This window comes from Seriola aureovittata, chromosome 6 (assembly GCF_021018895.1).
Source record: "Seriola aureovittata isolate HTS-2021-v1 ecotype China chromosome 6, ASM2101889v1, whole genome shotgun sequence".
Taxonomy (NCBI): domain Eukaryota; kingdom Metazoa; phylum Chordata; class Actinopteri; order Carangiformes; family Carangidae; genus Seriola; species Seriola aureovittata.
In genome coordinates, this window is record NC_079369.1 from 21,784,966 (window position 1) to 21,804,400 (window position 19,435).

General features: G+C 40.0%; 1 protein-coding gene across 2 annotated transcripts in view; it reads right to left on the minus strand.

The window, feature by feature from the left end:
- Window positions 1–1,800: 1,800 nt before the first annotated feature.
- LOC130171174 (glypican-5-like) overlaps window positions 1,801–19,435 on the minus strand; it is a 48,180-nt gene continuing 30,545 nt past the window's right edge. For both annotated transcript variants that reach the window (XM_056379034.1, XM_056379033.1), the window contains exons 10-11: window positions 5,273–5,379; window positions 1,801–4,697 (exon numbers count right to left, since the gene is read on the minus strand). In XM_056379034.1, coding sequence (XP_056235009.1) covers window positions 4,596–4,697; window positions 5,273–5,379 — 209 coding nt within the window. In that variant the 3' untranslated portion in view covers window positions 1,801–4,595. The remainder of the gene's footprint in view (window positions 4,698–5,272; window positions 5,380–19,435) is intronic.

Consider the following 19,435-nt stretch of genomic DNA (forward strand, 5'->3'; position numbering starts at 1 on the left):
GGTTAAAGTGCCCTTCAGCAAGATACTTAATCCCTAATTGCTTCAGAGCAGAGCTGCTCTATCTTGGCATTATAGACTTTGGATATAAGGAGGCTGCCAGCCACTGTGAAGTTGATCAGCTTTCAGGGTTAAATGACTCCCAAACACCCAATCCAAATTTAGTGTAGTGGCACGCCACTGCCGTTTAGATTCCACCAGCAGTTAAGGATCTTTTACACACGCTGAAGTGTTTATTAACAATGGACTTTTCACATTATCAGCTCCAATGGGAGTAACTGAAAGATTTGAACACCCGTGGGATGAGAGAGGCAAAAGATCCAATGTTGGAGGGCTCGCTCACTGATGTGAACGAGAAGAGTTTGTTTTTCACTCTCAGGTTGCTGTCGTTCAGTAGAGATAAATATATGTCCATGCATTTATAGTTGTGAAATAGCACTTATAAATCCTTTTGTGTTGTTTTTTGTCTATAAGGCAGGAGGTGTGCTTCTGGGTGGAGGCTCTCAATATCAAGAAAGCCTCTGGTCACATTTTTATAGCTAAAACAACTATAAAATCATGTGGAGCTGCAACATGTGCACAGTAAGTAATCTGATATAATGTGTGTCTTGAAGGCTGAAAACACTGGTGAGGAGAGGAACACAAATGTGATTTAAATAGCACAACCATCAATCATAACCCCCAGACAGTCTTTAAATAATCAGAGCTCTGATTTCATTAGTGCTGGCAGAAAACCTCACCAGCTTCTCGAAAACAACATCCTGCATATGTCCTGTCTCGCTCTCTCTCTAAGTCATGTACCTCTTTCACCTCTCACCCTTCCTGCCTCCTGCTTTCTTGTTCTTCTGCAGGGTGTACTGGCCCTTTGTGCATCTCTGGCTGACGTGCATCACACATTCACTTCGAGGTAATTAATCAAAGCAGTGCACTACACCGTGAAGGAGAAAAGACAATTCCCATTAAAGAAAAACCAACAATAATATATTAAAACTAGTAAAATATTGCATTTAAAGAGATGTTGACACAGCAGTCGTCGACTGGAGGGATGGGTCTTGATGGTGCCAACTTCAGGATGAAGGATGGGAACACTCCTCAGTCTTCCCTCCTTCATGCTGTCTCTCCCTGCCTCCGTCTTCCCCTCTGTGGCAATTTGCATTCAATGATGTCTTTATTTCCCATCATCCCCCTGGCAGTTTACAGTGCCAACCAGAAAATCTGTGCCAACTTCCTGACCATGCCAATCCAATCACAGTAATCTCTCACAAAGAGCCAGAGGCCAAAGAGCTGTGGCTGCATCCCCATATTATATATACAGTATGTGAGGCTCTGATGGCTCCAAAATCCTGACGTGGTGGATGCACTGCTTGTAAAATATTCTGATAAACAGAGTTAACAAAAAGCGGAGAGCCCAAAGTTTCCAGACACCAAATATGATCTTATGAAATGATGCACAAGACATCTAGAATATTACAATTTGATATAATAATGCAACCATCTTGGGTGTAGTAAATCACGCAAGTGTGAACATCATGTAGTGTCGATCAGAGTGGGACCATGCTCATACAGAACATATAGTGTATGTGATATTATCAGGCAGTGAGAGGATTTCAATGTTAAAGCTACTTAAGGGGAAACAAAAGGTGAAAACTGTTTATTAGGTTTCTAATTATCATTAGTACATGATGAGGCTACATTCATTCTGTCAGATCATGTTTTTCCACCATGTTTCAGTTCTGTTTGTGGCTTTCATGCACATCTTCCACTGAGACTGTTACACAACATATGAAAGACAAAAGTACAACATAAGTTTGAAAACACAGTTTATTACTGAGGATATTAAACTGATGATTATTGACACAGCAGAGTAGCAGGACACAGTGTATTACAGTCGGTTTATTTACGCTTTACATCAGAGTCACTGGTTTTAGTTTACATTAGCTCAGTGTCGTGAGAGAAACCGTAGCTGCTGACTGGTTGCTTCATGCATCCTGGTGGCTCTGCATACCACTACGACAAAACATTAGTAATACTGAACTAAGAGAGCTGTTAAACTTGGATAAAGTACATTTATTGGTTTTATTTAACAATGACACCTACAGCTCGCTCCCTGGCACACCAGCGTGCCTAAACACACGTGGACAACCGTCATGGCAGCACAGCACTAGAGGAACAACAGAACATAATTTCTGTGCCACTTAACACTTTGATATGAAAACATCCTTCAACCTCACGTGTCCTTAGAGATTCACACACCTTTTACTACAAAGCTTTCTTGACATTTCAAGCTGCGATCCATAGATAACAGTTTGTGACTCCTAAGAGAAGGTGAGCATCCACAGAATGACAAACTGTAACATTGAATTATCAGTTTTATCTTCACTTTCCATATGATTTCATTTGAACTGTTACCCAAGAGAGCTCTAAATTATTTTATGTGTTACAAAGTTTATAAGCATATAAAATATATGAAAATATATCTTTTACATTTCAAAATCGCTGTCAATAGCCCACACTGGTCTTATCACAGGCTGAGACTGTGTACATCCACACACTGTAAATATGCACTTATCCCCTTTAAGGTCTCTGTATGTGCATTTGTGCATGGTGGTGGTTTGTTTATGTACAAGGTTGCCTAGAGAAGGGCTGTGAAAGATGGAAGGGTTGGCTTGAGTCCAAAATCTCATCTCATTTGGGTGCAACGTTTAAACTCTAATCAAATAATAACACATTTGTTTGGCACATTATGTTGTGAAAGCATCCCGCTAGCTAACGTGGTGTCTGGGCTCGCTGCCTAGATAACTCACACAAACTCTTAACAGTATTCCTTAAGCTGTCTCATCTGTCAGTCACATTCCTTCACAAATAAACGGTCTCAGGTGAGTGTCAGTACGATACATGCATGAGAGTTCTGCTGTTTTGCAGCACAAAATCAAGGACAGAAATTACTTTCTCACATCTATCTGAGCTAGTTAATACAAGCAACACAGTGTGATATGTCTGAGAAGAAAGTCAGTCACCCGCTGACAGAAATGCACACGGTGTCCCTTCGGTTGGTTCGTTTGCTCTGTTTTGAATGCATTTGATCAGTATTCAGGTTGTCAGTCCTGCTGTTGTGAGCAGTTTGGGGGGTTAGAGACTCGGAGAGCCGGGAGGACTTGATAATCCTAATTAATATGAATTACATTTAATTCACATGTTTGGATCTGGGCTCAGCTCTGCTCTGATCACTCTCTTGATACCCTGTGTCTCATCTTCCCTGGATGCATAGACAAAGTGATGACACATGTATCAGACCTACAAAAAGCATTCACTGCATTTTGTTGGATGTCTAATATATTCTCTCACTGCAGTTTTAATTAATACATTTGGAGACCAGCCACTCTTTGAAATCGCTGTGACAGTTCAGTGTTTGCAATGAATGACAATGAAATGTCAAATTATTCATTGTTCAGGCAGATGATTATTTCTGTTTCTTAAATGACAGCCATATTTAGTCTTTTCTGTACTGGGTGCTTCTTATTGTTTGGGATATTCTTATTTTAACAGAGCTTCCCATCAAGGACGGCTGTGGCAGCTTGCAAGTGGAATTGAAGTTGAAGTGAAAGAATTATATCCTTCTCTGTAGTGCTTTTACGACTCTGTCCACTGTCCATCTTCAGAAAAAAAACAGTCTTCAATCATTTTTTCCCCACAACTACCAAGACTATGAAAGGTATTACACACCTAGAAATGACAAACTTCCAGGGGACACACTCTCTGTTGAGGGAAATTTAAATTCTTCTGAACACTTACAGCAGAAATGAAAAAAAAATCACCCAGCTTGCACGAACAAAAGACCATGTTTGTGTTAAGAAAAAAAAAAAGTGCCACAAGGGCTTCAGTCTGCACAGACTTCCAGGCCAAACTGCAGAATTTTTCATTATGCAGCATGACCATCTGTGAATGGGCTGAAGTATCACATAATTGGCTGTTTTGCCTATCGAGAAAGTGCCTTAATGTCCTTTTTCCAGCCTATGTTTTTCTCTTCATGCTGAGTTTTCTTTAACATTAATAAGTTCTCACAAAATATAAGGATATGAGTAAATATAAAAAGTGAAGGCCTACAGCGTGGCTCATAGCTGCCACGGATTTTAATCTCTGTGGGGTACACATAATGTAAAAGTCAAAGCAAACCAAACATCTCTTAATTTCCAAGTCAATCTGCTCTGTTCTATATTAATCTATATTTACACATCAAGCCATTGTTATCTATAGAAACTTTTCATATAAATATATAATATATATATATTTGTATTTACATCTCTCTTCAAAAAAAAAGTCAGTAGTGCTGTGCAATCTATCCTATTGAAGTTAAATAAAAAAACAAAACACATGTAGAGGTCAGTACAGGTAATATAAAAATGCATACTGTGCACCTGCAGCTGTGATAAATCCACAGCCTGTCACACCAGCCACGCCACCCAAAACAAAAACAATCAGAGTGGTTCAGCTGTGCTTACAGAAACTCCAAATACCAAACACCACAACAAGACATACAGTTTGTGGTTGTCTCTCAGTCTCTTCTGTCTCTGTCCGTCTCAGGATCTGTGTCACGATGGTCAGCGTGGTTCCCATGTGGACAGCAGTAGAAGCAGCAGGGTCACCAGGGTCAAAGGTAAAGGTTCAACAGTCATCGTGTGGGCTGATCCTCGAACTGCCACCTGACAGAAAATATGCAATAAGATACAAAATTATACGGGAAAAGAGTGAGGGAAGAATAGAGAAATGGAGTAAAGAGTACCAGAAGGACATATGGTTCATGACAATCATAAATAAATTGTTGATTATTATTCTGTTGACAAAATGTATTGATACCGGGTAGCAGTATGCATGTGTGTGTGTCGATGCCATTTGTGCATGTGGGTATGTGTATGTGTATATGCATAACTAATGCAGAGTTTCTAACGAACCAGAATGACTGAGAGGAGATCAACATGTGAGGCTGTTTTTACGCCTTAAACTGCATGAATCGCAAAGGTAATCAGCGGAAAATGTTCATTATCCCAAGAAGAAAAGAGAGCAGAATTAGCTCTAGCGTGCATTTGCAGTCTTCAAAGAGCAATAATCATCCCCGCTAACCACTTTCCTACAAGAAACCTGTGATGTTCACTTACTGTCTGGACTCTTGTTCATACATTTTCTGATTTTTGTGCTGATATGATAAGCTATGACTTCAGGCTGAGACACTGAGTCATCAGTGAATCAAACTGGGAAAGGAGGAATGGCCGACACCTACCTGTGGAGGTGAGAGGTGATGAGGGGGAATGGGGCGACGAGGAGGAGGAGGAGCCACGTTCTTCATCTCTGGACTTCGACCGCTGGATGAGTCAGCTGTCTCATCACCTGAACAGATGCAAAAATATGATGATATAGTCTAACAGTATGTGAGATTGCATATTAATCATCAATATTTATAGACTTTATTAAATGTAGGAAGCTGTTTTGTCACCTGCAGTAAAGGTTTTTCCACTTCATTTTATTCTTGTCTTTTTAATTGTAAGTGTGTAAAAACATTTTTGGAGAATACTCAAATGAAAATGTCGATGTAATAATCTTAAATATGGGAAATAGAGTACTTTATCAACCTAGTTTTACAAGCAATGAGCCCACATACGATGGACTTTGTGTCTGGAAAGATCAAGTAAATGAACAAAACAAAACAAGTTCAGGCCTTTGCAATCATTTTAAAAACCCTAGTCAAAGTAACTCCATAAATAAATAAGTCCATAAATTAAGAGAATCACAATTTGTGGAAGTCATTTCTGGTTCTGTTTTTAGTGTCATGATTGCACATTGCATTATTTATGGCTGTTTTGTTTTTGTTTAGACCTGAAAGATTTATGGATTTCACCCCACCCACCCACAGCTTCGCATAGTGTGAATACTGTTACCTTACACACACACACACACACACACACACACACACCACACACACACACACACACACACACACACACAACACACACACACACACACACACACACACACACACACACGTACACGTACATACAAATTTGTGAAATGTTGCTTCATTTAATGGGCATATGGCTGGACTTCACCAGCTGCTTCAACGCTTTAATATATGCGTGTGTGTGTGTGTGTGTGTGTGTGTTGGCAGTGCTCCAGGTCCCTCATGGGAGGAACTCAGGTAAATGAGTGAATTAGGACAGGAGGGAGGCAGACTGTGCTGCTGGCTAAATGTACACACACACACACACACACACACACACACACACACACACACACACACACACACACACACACACACACAAACACAAGTATATCAGAAAGAGACATTCACATACTCACCTGCACTGTCACAAAAACACTTAGTCACAACATGCGCTATCTTGGCACACACACACACACACACACACACACACACACACACACACACAGATGCACACACTCCTGCTTTGCCAGAAATCTGATTCTGTCTCTTACAATACACATTGTCCTGCAGTACAATAGACAAAGAGCCTCTTTCAGTCGCTGAGGAATGAGGTGAGTTTGTTAACTTTCACACACTCACACAAATATTATATCTCATCATAATACAGACAGAAAGATAGCAGGAAAACACCCATGTAAAAATACACATAAACACAAGCACACACACGCACACACGCACACACACACATACACACACATAAACAAAAAGAACTGACTAAACATATATACTGTATATGTATATGTATATATATATATATATATATATGTATATAATATGATATAATATGAAGTGTTTTTGTTTTTGACTGCATTGATGATTCAGATGATTTACATCTCAGCAGACTGTTTACCAATTAGGCATCTGTCCTTTATTGTGTGCTTGCTTGACAAATAGCAGCATGGAGCAATATGGGACACTGGGTTCATAGCTGTGTAAATGTGTGCGCTTGTGTGTGTCTGTGTGTGTGTGTGTGTGTGTGTGTGTGTGTGTGTGTATGTGTGTGTGTGTGGTCCGTTTTGTGTCCATCTGTTCTGATCAGAACTGAAAACCTTCTGTCACATCTGGTGTGAACCTGCTCAGGGAACAGAACTGGATCATATTATTATTATTGCTCCTCCACCATAACAAGTGTCGAATAACACACATGCATCAGTTTTAGAACAGTATCTGTTATTTTTCCACTTCTCTTTCATCGTTATGCAAAAGCTGACCATGTTTTGCTCTTAGACTGAGCTGGTTTGAACGAGAATTATCAATGGCTGATTTGTTGTGTCCCTTTAAATCGATCAATAGGAACGTCAGACAATACCTAACACACTGAAGAGCATAAACAAGCTGAAAGAATTTTTCTCACATTTGATGGTAAACTCTGTAGTTTACCAATTTTACTACCAATTTACCAATTTTAGAGGAAAAATATTATCAAAATTTGTAGACAACAAATTTTAAAGTGAGAAGCAAAAGGTTAATAACATATCACTTATTGCTTTTGTATGGATGAAAGTAGTATAAGGTCTGTTTTCTCCAGCAATTACTAGCTCTACTGGAGGGAAGAATTATACTTTTTACTCCACCACATCTATCTGACTATAGTTACTAGTTAATTTGTATATTGAGGTTTTACAAAACATTGTTTTGATAGATTTTACTATCAGTAGATAAAGTAAAGTCCGAGTGAAAATTAAAGGTTGAGTTGATGCACTGTGGAAACACACTGCTGCTGTAGTCACTAATATGCAAAGTAGGGCAGAAATTATGTTTATTTCCATTGTTGATTAACCTGTTAATTATTTTTCTAACAAGAAAATAATTGTTCATTCAATAAAATATTAAAAAATTGTTAAGAAAAAAAATGCAAATCACAACTTCCAAAGCTGGTTTGCTGAAGAGCGCTTTTGCTCAATAAATTGAATTGTGATTCCAGCACTATGTCTTATTTTAAATCAGTGTCATTGAAAGGCTGCTTTGTACGCGCATATGCATGTTCGTGTGTGTGTGTGTGTGTTTGTGTGTTGTAAGCGTGTGGCCCCACACAGTCTCCTTCTACATGCCCTTTGGTATGTTTGTCTCTTAGCAACAATGACAGAGTATGTCACATATGGCAGATTGGCTAGAAATATGTGCACATGCACACACACATGCACACGCACACACACACACACACACACACACACACACACACACACACACACACACACACACACACACACAGCAGTGAACTACACTGACCAACCAAGTGTGGATCACTATTTCTAGTTATATCTTCTTTTATAACATAAGTGCAAAGGCATCTTGGTGTTGGACATCAAAGTCCACCAAAGACCGAACCCGCACCCTTCAGAGCAGCCGTCAAACACCCTGAGTCATCTGGTCAGACACTTCAGAGCTGTGTGTCTTAAGAGCACTTTAGTCTTTGGGAGTGGGACAAATTCAATATTCCACCACCATTGCCCGACTGACAGACTGACCATATATAGAACTGTTGCCCATGACCAAAAGTGGGCCTTTAGGCTCACAGGTCCACTGGATGATGGCAAGGACCACTGTTGGATAAGTATGCAAGACACACACACACATACACACACAGCCAGAGATGAGTGATGAACAATGTCACTGGCGATACTCATGGGGTAGTTTAACCTTTACTGCTATGAGTGATGATTGTGTGGTTTTGTGTGTGTGTGTGTGGTTTTGTGTGTGTGTGTGTGTGTGTGTGTGTGTGATATGGAAGACTGACATTTGAAGGATCCTGTCAGTAAACTGCAGCAGTACATTGCAGTGTCCAGGTCAGTGCTCAGGTAAATCAGCTAAAAGTTTTCACCTTCTCATTGATGTAAAACATAAACAGTTGCATTCATGCACAGTTTGCATCCTCAGAGGAGCTGACCTGACAGTTTACAAGGAGGGACATGAATGGTCACCATGTACTGTGATAGCTGAAGACGAGAGCTGATGAAAACATCAGGACAGTGATTCATCATCCCATCCCAAATAAATCTGTTCTCTTTACCACTGGCTTGTAATTTAGATACTTTTCCAAAATAATAAGATAAAAATGGAATTGAATTCAGGCGGCGCGTTCACCCGGGGGTGATAGGACAGTGAAGGCCCCAAGCATTTGGAGCAGGGCCATAAATCAGAGCTGTGGTGACCCACAGGAAACAGACTGTCTGCTAAGCACCTAGTGCATCGCTCCCTCTCTCTTACACACACACACACACACACACACACACACACACACACACTTGTAACTTGACCATTATTGTTCACTGTATACAGGAGCAATGTGTACATGCTGACAAAATCCTTATCATTGCAAAAAAAACTCCAAAGTAATACTTTCTTTTTGTTTGTTTGTTGTTTTACTTAATTTGGTAAAACATCAGACTTTTAGTAACTAAAGTTAAAGTTTAGTAACTAAAACTTTCATAAATAAATTTTCATCTCTGTGACATACAAATAACACTACATATCAAAAAGCCTCAAGCTCTTGTTGGTAAGAGGCAGCATGTCTATGGTGGCCACACTAAAAATGAAAAAGAAAAAAGAGTATGATTATTGAGAAAGTGCTAACCTGATTACTTGTGTGCTTGAGACATCTGGGATAGAAATGGTCTCTTAACTAACCATTGATGTTTTTGTATTGCAGAGACAAAACAAAATCCCCTTTTGCTTCTGTGATTCTTTAATCCTTCGTAATGTTCAGGCTTTAGCATTCCTGTCTGATCTGCAACAAGCAAAGCATCCATTCTAGACATGTCGATACCCCAACCTCAGCATAACTGTATATAATTCTCTTTCATACATTCTTCCAGTCTGTCGTCTGAAACAAAATCCTACTGACAACACAGCATCTTTCTAATAACAGGAGACAATACTGTATATGTGCTCACAGAAACATGTTAGTTATGCTTTGATCAGACAGAGCTGTAAGTAAAGCTGAACTGAATGAAAGCATTTGAATGTCTTAAACAAGGAAGAGGAGCGTTTGCACTCTCTGTCTTGTGGTTACCTCAGCTAGTTCAAATATTTGTGTGTTTATGTTCACTATACAGTATGTAGCTTTGTGTTTCCATGAGAATGGAGTGATGAAAGGGTGTCGAGGATGCATGATCTGATGAGTGAGAGTTAAAAGGTGAACTGACAGCAAAGGTGAATACAGTGTGTGTGTGCATGCGTGCATGTGTGAAATAGAGTGTGGAAGATGGAGTGTGTTAATGATCGTGTCTGATATCAGATGCCTGTGGTGTATTGTACAGAACTGTTACTTTAGGCCCCAATTATGCCCAATCTTGTTGCTCCTCTATTTGTATATACAACAGACACTCAGTCATTCACTCACTCACTCACACACACACACACACACAAATGATGCAAGGTGACCTTGAAAAGCGTCTGGATAACTGGTGTGTGTGTGTGTAAATGTATCCCTAGCATTTCCAGCTGAATCAGTAATGAGCATTTCATTACTTCAGCCTCAGTTCCCGAGGGAGGGAACACACACACACACACACACACACACACACACACACACACACACACACACACACACACACACACACACACACAGAGCATGGGATGAGCAGGGCTAGAGGTAGCTATAGATCATACAGTCAGCAATTACTTATCAGAATCAAATTATAAAATGGTAGCAAAATAATAAATATCAAAGAAGGAAAGAACAGTGGGCCATGTACTGGAAACCTCATAGTAAACTAGAAGCATACACCAGACTTCAGAGAAGTAAGAGAAGAAAATGATCCGGATCTGCTCCAAACTGTAATATGTTGCCCCGTCCCTTCACCAAGGTCAAGCGCAAATCAGTTCAGTACTTTTTACGTAATCCTGCTGACAAGTAACACACACGAGTGAAAACATTACCCGCTAAGGTAAGAAAAAGTGCTAATATAGCTCAACTCAAATGACAATTATATTTTCTGAACACACTATGCAAAACTTTGTAATGAAATCAATGTGATTCGGATATCTCGGTTCAGTTTGACAACACAACGTATTGTATCTCCTACTATTCCTCACTGCTGTCATCTTGTTACTTATGGACTTTATGAAACAGCGGTATATAATTGGCCCGCTAGTCAACTTACTCAGTGAGACAAGATAATTCACAACAAAATCATCCATGTGTCACTGGTGGGTAATTTGCCATGGTGTTTCCAAGCATTTTAGTAAACATATACTGTACTTTACTGAGTGATAGTGAGGTTTCTTTTGTCATAAGGGAAAAATTAGAACTTGAAATGTAGCTGAGAAGCTACTGAACACAGTAAATGACTCCCCAGAGATAAATTTTAGCGCAGCCCGATCAATGTTAATTTTTAAATAGTCCAGTAATAATTCAGATATAATCAAACCAGGAAAGTGTAAATAGTGAGAACTGAGTGATAGATGTTTAATGCGGCCGTAAGAAAAAGCAGTTTTTAAATTGACAGAGTTAACCAACCTTAGTCAACCAGTTGTCTAAGGAAGCACTGTATCTCTATTACACTGATTGTTAAAAAAAATGTGTATTTCTCAACTACCACTTCATCACAGCACAGCAGTGAACACAGCCCCAGCACATAGAGGGAATTTTGTTTCAACAATAGTGAAAGTCTGCAGCTGTGATAGCAGCCTTGTGAGGCGCACTTAGGCACAGCGGTGCTTTCAACTAAATGCTATAAGGTCAGCATGCTAATATGTGCTTATAGTAACAATGTTAAACTGCTAATTATCAAGCAGGTATAATGTTTATCATGTTTAACAGGTTGTCATGCTAACATTTGATAATGAGAGATAAAACACCAAGTACAGCTGAGGGTGATGCGAACGTCGGTTTTGTTTTTACTCCAATTTAATTATAAACTTGATTGTGGACAGCTGCCTGGTCAGATTATCTAGTTAGTTTGTATCGCCATCTTCACCACTTACCCAAAATTAACTGTGGTAACAGCTTAAAAACTAATATCTAGGTTAATGACTAGAGCTTGTTTTCAAATGACTATAATAACAGTTAACAGTCTGACTTGCAGTGAAGCATCTTCCCAAGGTCACTCTCACTGAGGTTAAGAGTAGCCTCCAGTGGAATCATAAAACCTTTGGAGGAAACACATGGAGGAAAAAAAGAGCTGAAGACTGCAGGCTGAATGCAGCGAGGGACTGACTGTGATCGGAGGCGGATGAAAGGATGATGAGTGATTGGTTGAAGGTTGTACATCAACACAAGCCAATAGGGGTTGGGGTCTGTTATGTGTGTGGCATGTGAATGCTCATTTGAATACATGAGGAATGAAGCTGGAGGTGCAGCTACGGGACGCAAGACAAAGCAAGGGCGGCGGATTTCGTTAATAAGGTCAAGTATGAGAGTAAGAGCGTCAGTGCCAGGGAGCGCGCTAATAAACAGATGATGTCTAATCAGGTTTGCATGAACAAACTCACTCAGCTGTAGAGACAAGCGGGGTGTAAGAAAGAAAGACAGCCAAGTAGAAAAACAGGCAAACAAACATGAATGATAGACAGGCAGGCAGGAAGGTAGTGAACAGGACATGACAGCCAATACAGGAGATGCCTGATAGAGGTTGTGAGTATGTTGATAGCTCGAGTACACAGAGTCAACCATGCACATATTTATTCAGTAGATAATGTATGTGGTAGGCAGCATTTCATGTAAAGTTCATTTCTATTATCTCTCTCTGGGTGTGTTGAACAAAACTGAAAGCCTTTAGTTGCTTTGAACAGGAGACACAGAGAGAGCAAAGTGAATGTGTAAGTCTTTAATGAGCTGCATCTCCTACCCTAAGGATCTATCATTTTAACTCTACTGCTTATTAACCATTGCCATGTGCTGAACACACACGCACACCCACGTACACACACACACACACACACACACACACACACACACACACCATTTATGGCTTCTTTTTAACGTTGCACCCACTGTTACCTCCCAACGCCCTCTCCTGTATCTGCTCCTCCCTATCTCTTTCCACACCCCTCTTGATTTTATCTGTTTGTGTGTGTGTGTGTGTGTGTGTGTGTGTGTGTACGTGGGTGTATGTCGTGGATGTGTGTATCAGTTCTAGTCAATATACCCCAAGCTGTGAGATTGGGACAACATAAACAAAACCAAAGACAACTGAGTTCTCGAAAATAAAGGCGCAGGTCTAAGAGAAAAACTCACAAGACATCACAGAAATCACTGTGACCATACAAATTGAATTGATATGCTATTAATATGCTTTGCCAAATTCATTCTGGTGGAAACAAAACTGCTGTCAGCTCCAAAACCCATTTGTTACTGTCGATGTAAATCTTTAAAAACAGGTCAAGCTAATATACTGTTTTTATGTTGTTGTTTTTAAAGAAGGATGTATAAATTGTTAAAGCAGCTACAAGCAGTAAGTAGTGTAATAGATGGGAACTATTTTCAGATGCAGTATGATGCTAAGTATGTACGACAGCAGGGCAGTAGATGTGGGGTGAAATCAAAATAAAATAGAGTGCCCATGTGCATCTCAGTAAAGGCACATGCCACAACAATGTGGCTCGTTGAAGTCTTTGTAATAGCTTTCGGAAAACAATGGAAGTCTATTGCACATGGGGTAAAATATATCAGGCTTTGGCTACACAGACATATTGTTGGTAGGGTAAATTCATTTTTGATGGGATTTCATGTCCATGAGAAAAATGTAGAACATACCCAACCTTCAGTTTGAAGTGAGGGGAAAAACTGTGGTTTTGGTTAAATAAGGAAAAAGTCAACCTACGTCCTCTCGTGCTTCACATCAGCACTGACCTTTTCTGTGTTTAAGTAAGACCACGACCACTGTGCTTTAGCTGCCAGGAGCAGATATTGTAGGGAAAGCAAATAAAATGGGTAGATGGCAAATATTTTGCTGATATATTCAGTATGGACATTTTGTGTGACACATCTGTTCGGTACACAGTGAGCATTTCCTCATTACGTGAGTAAACAACAAGAAAATCAGGGTTTTATTACACTTCCTACAAAGTGTATTTGCTAATAGTTAGGAGGGTATAGATATAAATCTCGGGACACAAGGTTGCTCACACTGTAGGTCTATTGACTAAATGTGAAAAAGCATGATGGGTAGAAAATGTCCAGAGTAAAGCTGCTGTATCAGTAGCATACTGATCACATTCATATCATGTTTTACACCCTAATGTTTTCCACTGCAAGCATGTACAAAGAAAGCAGTTTCATTTTATAGCACTGATCAGTCCAATCCAAAGGCTTGCTCTGGGAACTTTTATAGCCACCAGTGCAGATTAGAAGGCTCACCAGACTTTTTATTGTTCTTTCTGGCTCCCTTTAGTGAGCAGTGGATGCTTACGAATGCAGATCAAACTGTCCTCGGGCGGAGGGGCAACATGTTCAAGCACTGGAAACACTGGCCTTTCCCTTTAAGATGAAATATCTTCTAAAGGCTTTGTGAATTGGGCCCCAGGGAAGGGGGGGGGGGGGGGGGGGGGGCAGTGGAGCAAGGCAAAGATGATGGAGGGAAGATACATGGAAGCAGGACAATAAATAAAAAAAATGCTTCGGCAGTGTATAATATCCTGTTGTACTTTGAGTATTTGGTGTAGGTTTACGATAACAACCAAATACAGCGTTTTCACTGCAGATTAAAATATACTTAACCTCATTTCAATCTATTCATGCACGTATGTAACATAGAGGAGGCAATGGGACTACAGAAAGCACAATGTAAAACTACATTATGTTACTTGGCCAAGATATATGGCACAAAATCTACCCCACCTCCAATCTCCCTCTTTATCTCCAACTCTCCCTCCCTCTCTCTCCCTCTTTCCTACCCTGTCTCTTTTTCTGTTTCTTCATTGTCATCAAATAGGGACCCATGGGAGGGGAGACCACCTGGTAACCATGGTTACAGGGATTGAGTGCCCCTTGCGAGTACACACTCACACATTCTCTTACATACACATCTGAGCAAATAGATCTTGTACTTGGTAAGGATATAAAGAGTTCCTGAATGTACAAACAAGTATGTGGTGTAAGACAAACCAGTCTATTGTCCTATGAGCCATTAGTGTTTTAAAGGAAAAGGTCTGGTGCTTTCCAGACTGGCATTAGTGGTTGTAATGTGACTCATGGATACCTGGAGGTTATAGCATCCCCACCTCTGCATCCACCACCACATCACAGTTTATAACAGAGCAATTATGGTGACACAGTGATTCATTTGTTACAGAGAAGAGAAGAGAAGAGAGGAGAAGAGAAGAGAAGCTGTGATTACATTTACATTATTGACGTTATAGGACCTGGATACGTCTGGGGAGACAGAGAGATCGGAGAAAGGGCAGTTGCAGAAGGGATTGTGCTGGTTTGAGGAGAGAAAATCAATCAGTTTAATCTGGGTGATTTCCAGAGAAAAGGAGGGAGAGAAATGACTAAATGAAGAAAGAGTGAAAAAGAGAGGAAAAAATAACTTTGTAATAAACTGTGTTTTTAATGTTGCTGTGACAGGCATCTGTGTGATTGTTATTTCATTGTGTTAAAAAAAAAGATAATAATAATATGCTTCTCATAAAGTGTTGTGACTAAAATATTCCACTTTTATTTTTTCAAGTAGCTAACCTTCAGTATAACACTGATTTCAAAACAACAAGTGACTACAGTTTAAGATAAGCTTTTATGGTTGGATTTCACGGTCTCCTTACAAAAAAAAAAAAAACTTTATAAAAATGGCACAAATAATGCTAACTTAAGCTCCCTGCTCTTAACTGCTCATATGTTAGGATGCTTGGCTTTCCTCTTTGTTTTTGATCTGTGAACAATGTTTGCCAAGTGATTCTCCCTCTCTGGGCTGAGATTTCCTTGATGTGGAAAATGGATTTAAATCAAATAATAATAGCCTGTGTACTGTCTCGGCATGACTAAATTAACTTCTTACTGTTAACTGGCCCACATAAATAAAACACAGGCTCGGCATTGAAGCATTAAAGGTTTGACTTCAGCGCCTGGCATCGCATCGCCTCCTCTCATCCTACACTTCTCTTGTCTCTCTCCAGTATTCAATAAAGCCCAAATGTCATGAGAATTAATTACAAGACAGGAAGAATATTCTCTTCATTTTATTCATCCCTGTTCATATCTGCAGCCCAGAGACAGAAAGAGAGAGAAAGAACTTAAGCTCAATCATGTGTGTGTTAAAGAATACAGTGGGTCGAAATTAAGAAAGACATTACAAGTCAAGAAGGAGCACACTACTGGATCCGCTTCAGTCAGTCAGACGGAGGACTAGGCCATCCATAAAACATACTGGATTACACAGAAAGACATCGCGGACACAGATGCACCGCCTGCAATCACACAAACATACTTATATCTTACACATAAAGCACACGGCCGACATGCACACACAAACAAAAAGCCATAAACATTCATTTCGAGCGTGCACATCCACACACCCACAAACACTTTCTTTCTCACGCAAACAGTTTTGCTTCTTTGCTTTTTCTTTCCTGTGAAATAATAAGCTCCACATTTCAGCAAAGTGGTTTGTAGGCAGAATTTTAAAGAGACAGAGTCCCAGAGCGTGGATGGGCAGATTTGTGGAAGTTCTATCAAGAAACCAGACTGTATTTATTCAATTGATGGTATCTTATTTATACATTAAGTCAAAACAACTGATTTAATGCACAGTACAGGCATAAAAAGTAGAAATAATTCAAAAAACAAATGACTTGCTGTACTCTATCTCTGTGATTTGTGTAGTCTGGCTGATGCTGCATCACTCTTTCAGCTTCAGTGCATGTGAGGCTTGTTTATATGCATAGAGATGCCGACGAGCAGGGAGACATGCAGAAAAAACCTTTTTGTCACTCTTTATTGTGATTCTTTCTGGAGGAATTCATTGTGGCTTGAGAGGCACGATCCCAAAGCGCCGCCACCAGCTTGCTAAATCATAACCGGCAATTTTCTCTGTAAATAGCCAATGTACCAGTTTCAGGCCCAGCGGGAGGCAAGAGTTTCCACAGATCTGACACTTCAAGGTTAGTGGAAAGGGTATGACAAATACACCAACAAATACCTTACTTTTATAAGTATAAGAAAAAACAAACATTTAAACATAAATATGCCATGGAGAGGTGTTGTAAATGCCATGTCTTGCAAAATGAACACAGCCCTCCATACTATGGCATCATTGTTTGCATATTTTAAAAGTAATCCTGATGTGCACATGAAAGTTTGTTTTCTAAATCTAAAAAATTAAGTATGCGCATAAACCAAATGTTAATTTTTATCACCTGTCATTTGCATTGCAATTTTGTGATTTATAATTCTCTAAATGAGAAACATAGTATCCTCCTAACAAGACACTGGAATTTAAGAATAGCACAGTAAATCACATAGCTCTGTGTGATAAAGATACGCATAACTCCAGGCGTTCCATATATATATATATATATATATATATATATATATATATATCACCTTCACAAGAATTGGACAGACTCAAAAACGTAATGCCTCTGGCCGTCCTGAATCTGAACTGAAACCCAAAACTTAGTCTGGATACGTTGGGTTCAGGACAGGGAGCAAACATTTACACACCACATGCTGACTGAGTTGGAGTGATGGACTGATTACTTCACATAGTGATGATCTACTTTAGCTGTAAATGAGAAATGAGGATAAGTCAAGTTAATGGCTACATAAATGTTGTAAAACTATTATTTAGCTTTTTTCTCAAATCATGTTGTTCCCTTTTGGCTCACAGGCAAATGCCTGATGGCCCAGTACTGGTCCAGAGAAACCACTGACCAACGGTACAGTATCATAAAGGACTAACAAGCTACAGTATAGTTGTGCTTTACAGTACGTGACTGTAGGGATACACACTCATGACTCCAGCAATGACGAGGACAGTGCATCATTAATCCCTGACAATGACGTTTGACCCTGTTACATCCTGCCCTTGAGGGCAGAGATCCCCTCACTCGATGACATCACCAGCGTGTTGCGATCACGAGGGTGATGTTCATGGGTAACAGGGTGCTGATGCGGAAGAATGGGCCTTCATTTAGTAAATTATGACAATCAATCCTGTGAGGCAAGAACACTTCTACTTTAGCACATTTTCCATCTTTCAGAAACTACAAACCAACAAACACGTTGGTGATGTTGGTGGGTATGACATTTATGACGTTATTGATTTGACTTGTAAATAATTAGCTCGGGTCATCACCAGTACGACCATAGAAACTCCAGTCACAATCCACTCGGGTGTCATGGAAAGTTCTGTCACCACGAAGGTGGCCGAGGTCTTCTCGCATGTTGACCAGTTAATCAACATATGTGTTTTTCCAGCTAAAGATAGACACGGACGGTAAAGCTTTCCATAGCGTGTGGAGGAGGGAGGAGGTGCAGCATGTGAGCAGCCTTTGAGGACTGTTTGTCCTTCAGGCCTGTGGTTGGAGACGCTGATATGCAACAAAGTACTGGATCTATTTGGTTTTAACTTGTGGAAACACGTCAGCTTGAATGAAGGTCACTGGAGTGACATGCAGCTTATTGTTAAAGCCATTTTGCTGATCTACATTTCCTCTTCCCGAAACCCACAGAATTTTACCTTAACAATACATTTAACAATGCAAGGACTACACAATGCTCCAAAACAGACACCTCCGATTGGAAAGGCAGTATAATCTAAAGAGTTAAAGAGTTTGTTTTGTTTTTTTTTGCTGAATCCTCTCTTTACCCAATAGTAAAGGAAATCAACCACAAACATGTTTTCAACCTGTGGGAAACACTGGACCCCAAAATGTGTTTCAGGTCAAGAACGGAATATTTTACATTTGGTCAATAACCTCAACATAGAGCGATGTTTTCTCATCAACAATTTAAATCATAGCAAATTTTAACTACATTCACTCTGCGGGACAGCCTCAAGGCTCCTAGGGGTCCCCAGATCTCCCTGTGATACACATGTTTTATGTATAAGCAGAGGCACAATGAATAAGTCAAGAGATAAATGAATAATTGCAGTTTATTTTTCCGTTTCTCTTTTTGGGTGACCTGGTTGTTGGGGCATCCTTTATCTTGGCCGAGGAGGAAAATAAACTGCTGAGACCAGCAGAAAGAGAGATGGAAAAAGTGAGAGAGGGAGAGAGAGAGGGAGGACAGTTGAATCCATCTCTCAGTACTATCCCTCCCTGTGGGCATTTCCCTGCTGGCACAAGATATGTGGAGGCGCGCGTGCAAACACACACACACACACACACACACACACACACATACACATACACACACACACACACACACACACACACACACACACACACACACACACACACACACACACACACACACACACACAGACACACACACACACACACACACACTGTCTATTTGCAAAAGACATGCTTGCAAGTGTGCATCACCTCATGTGTGTATAT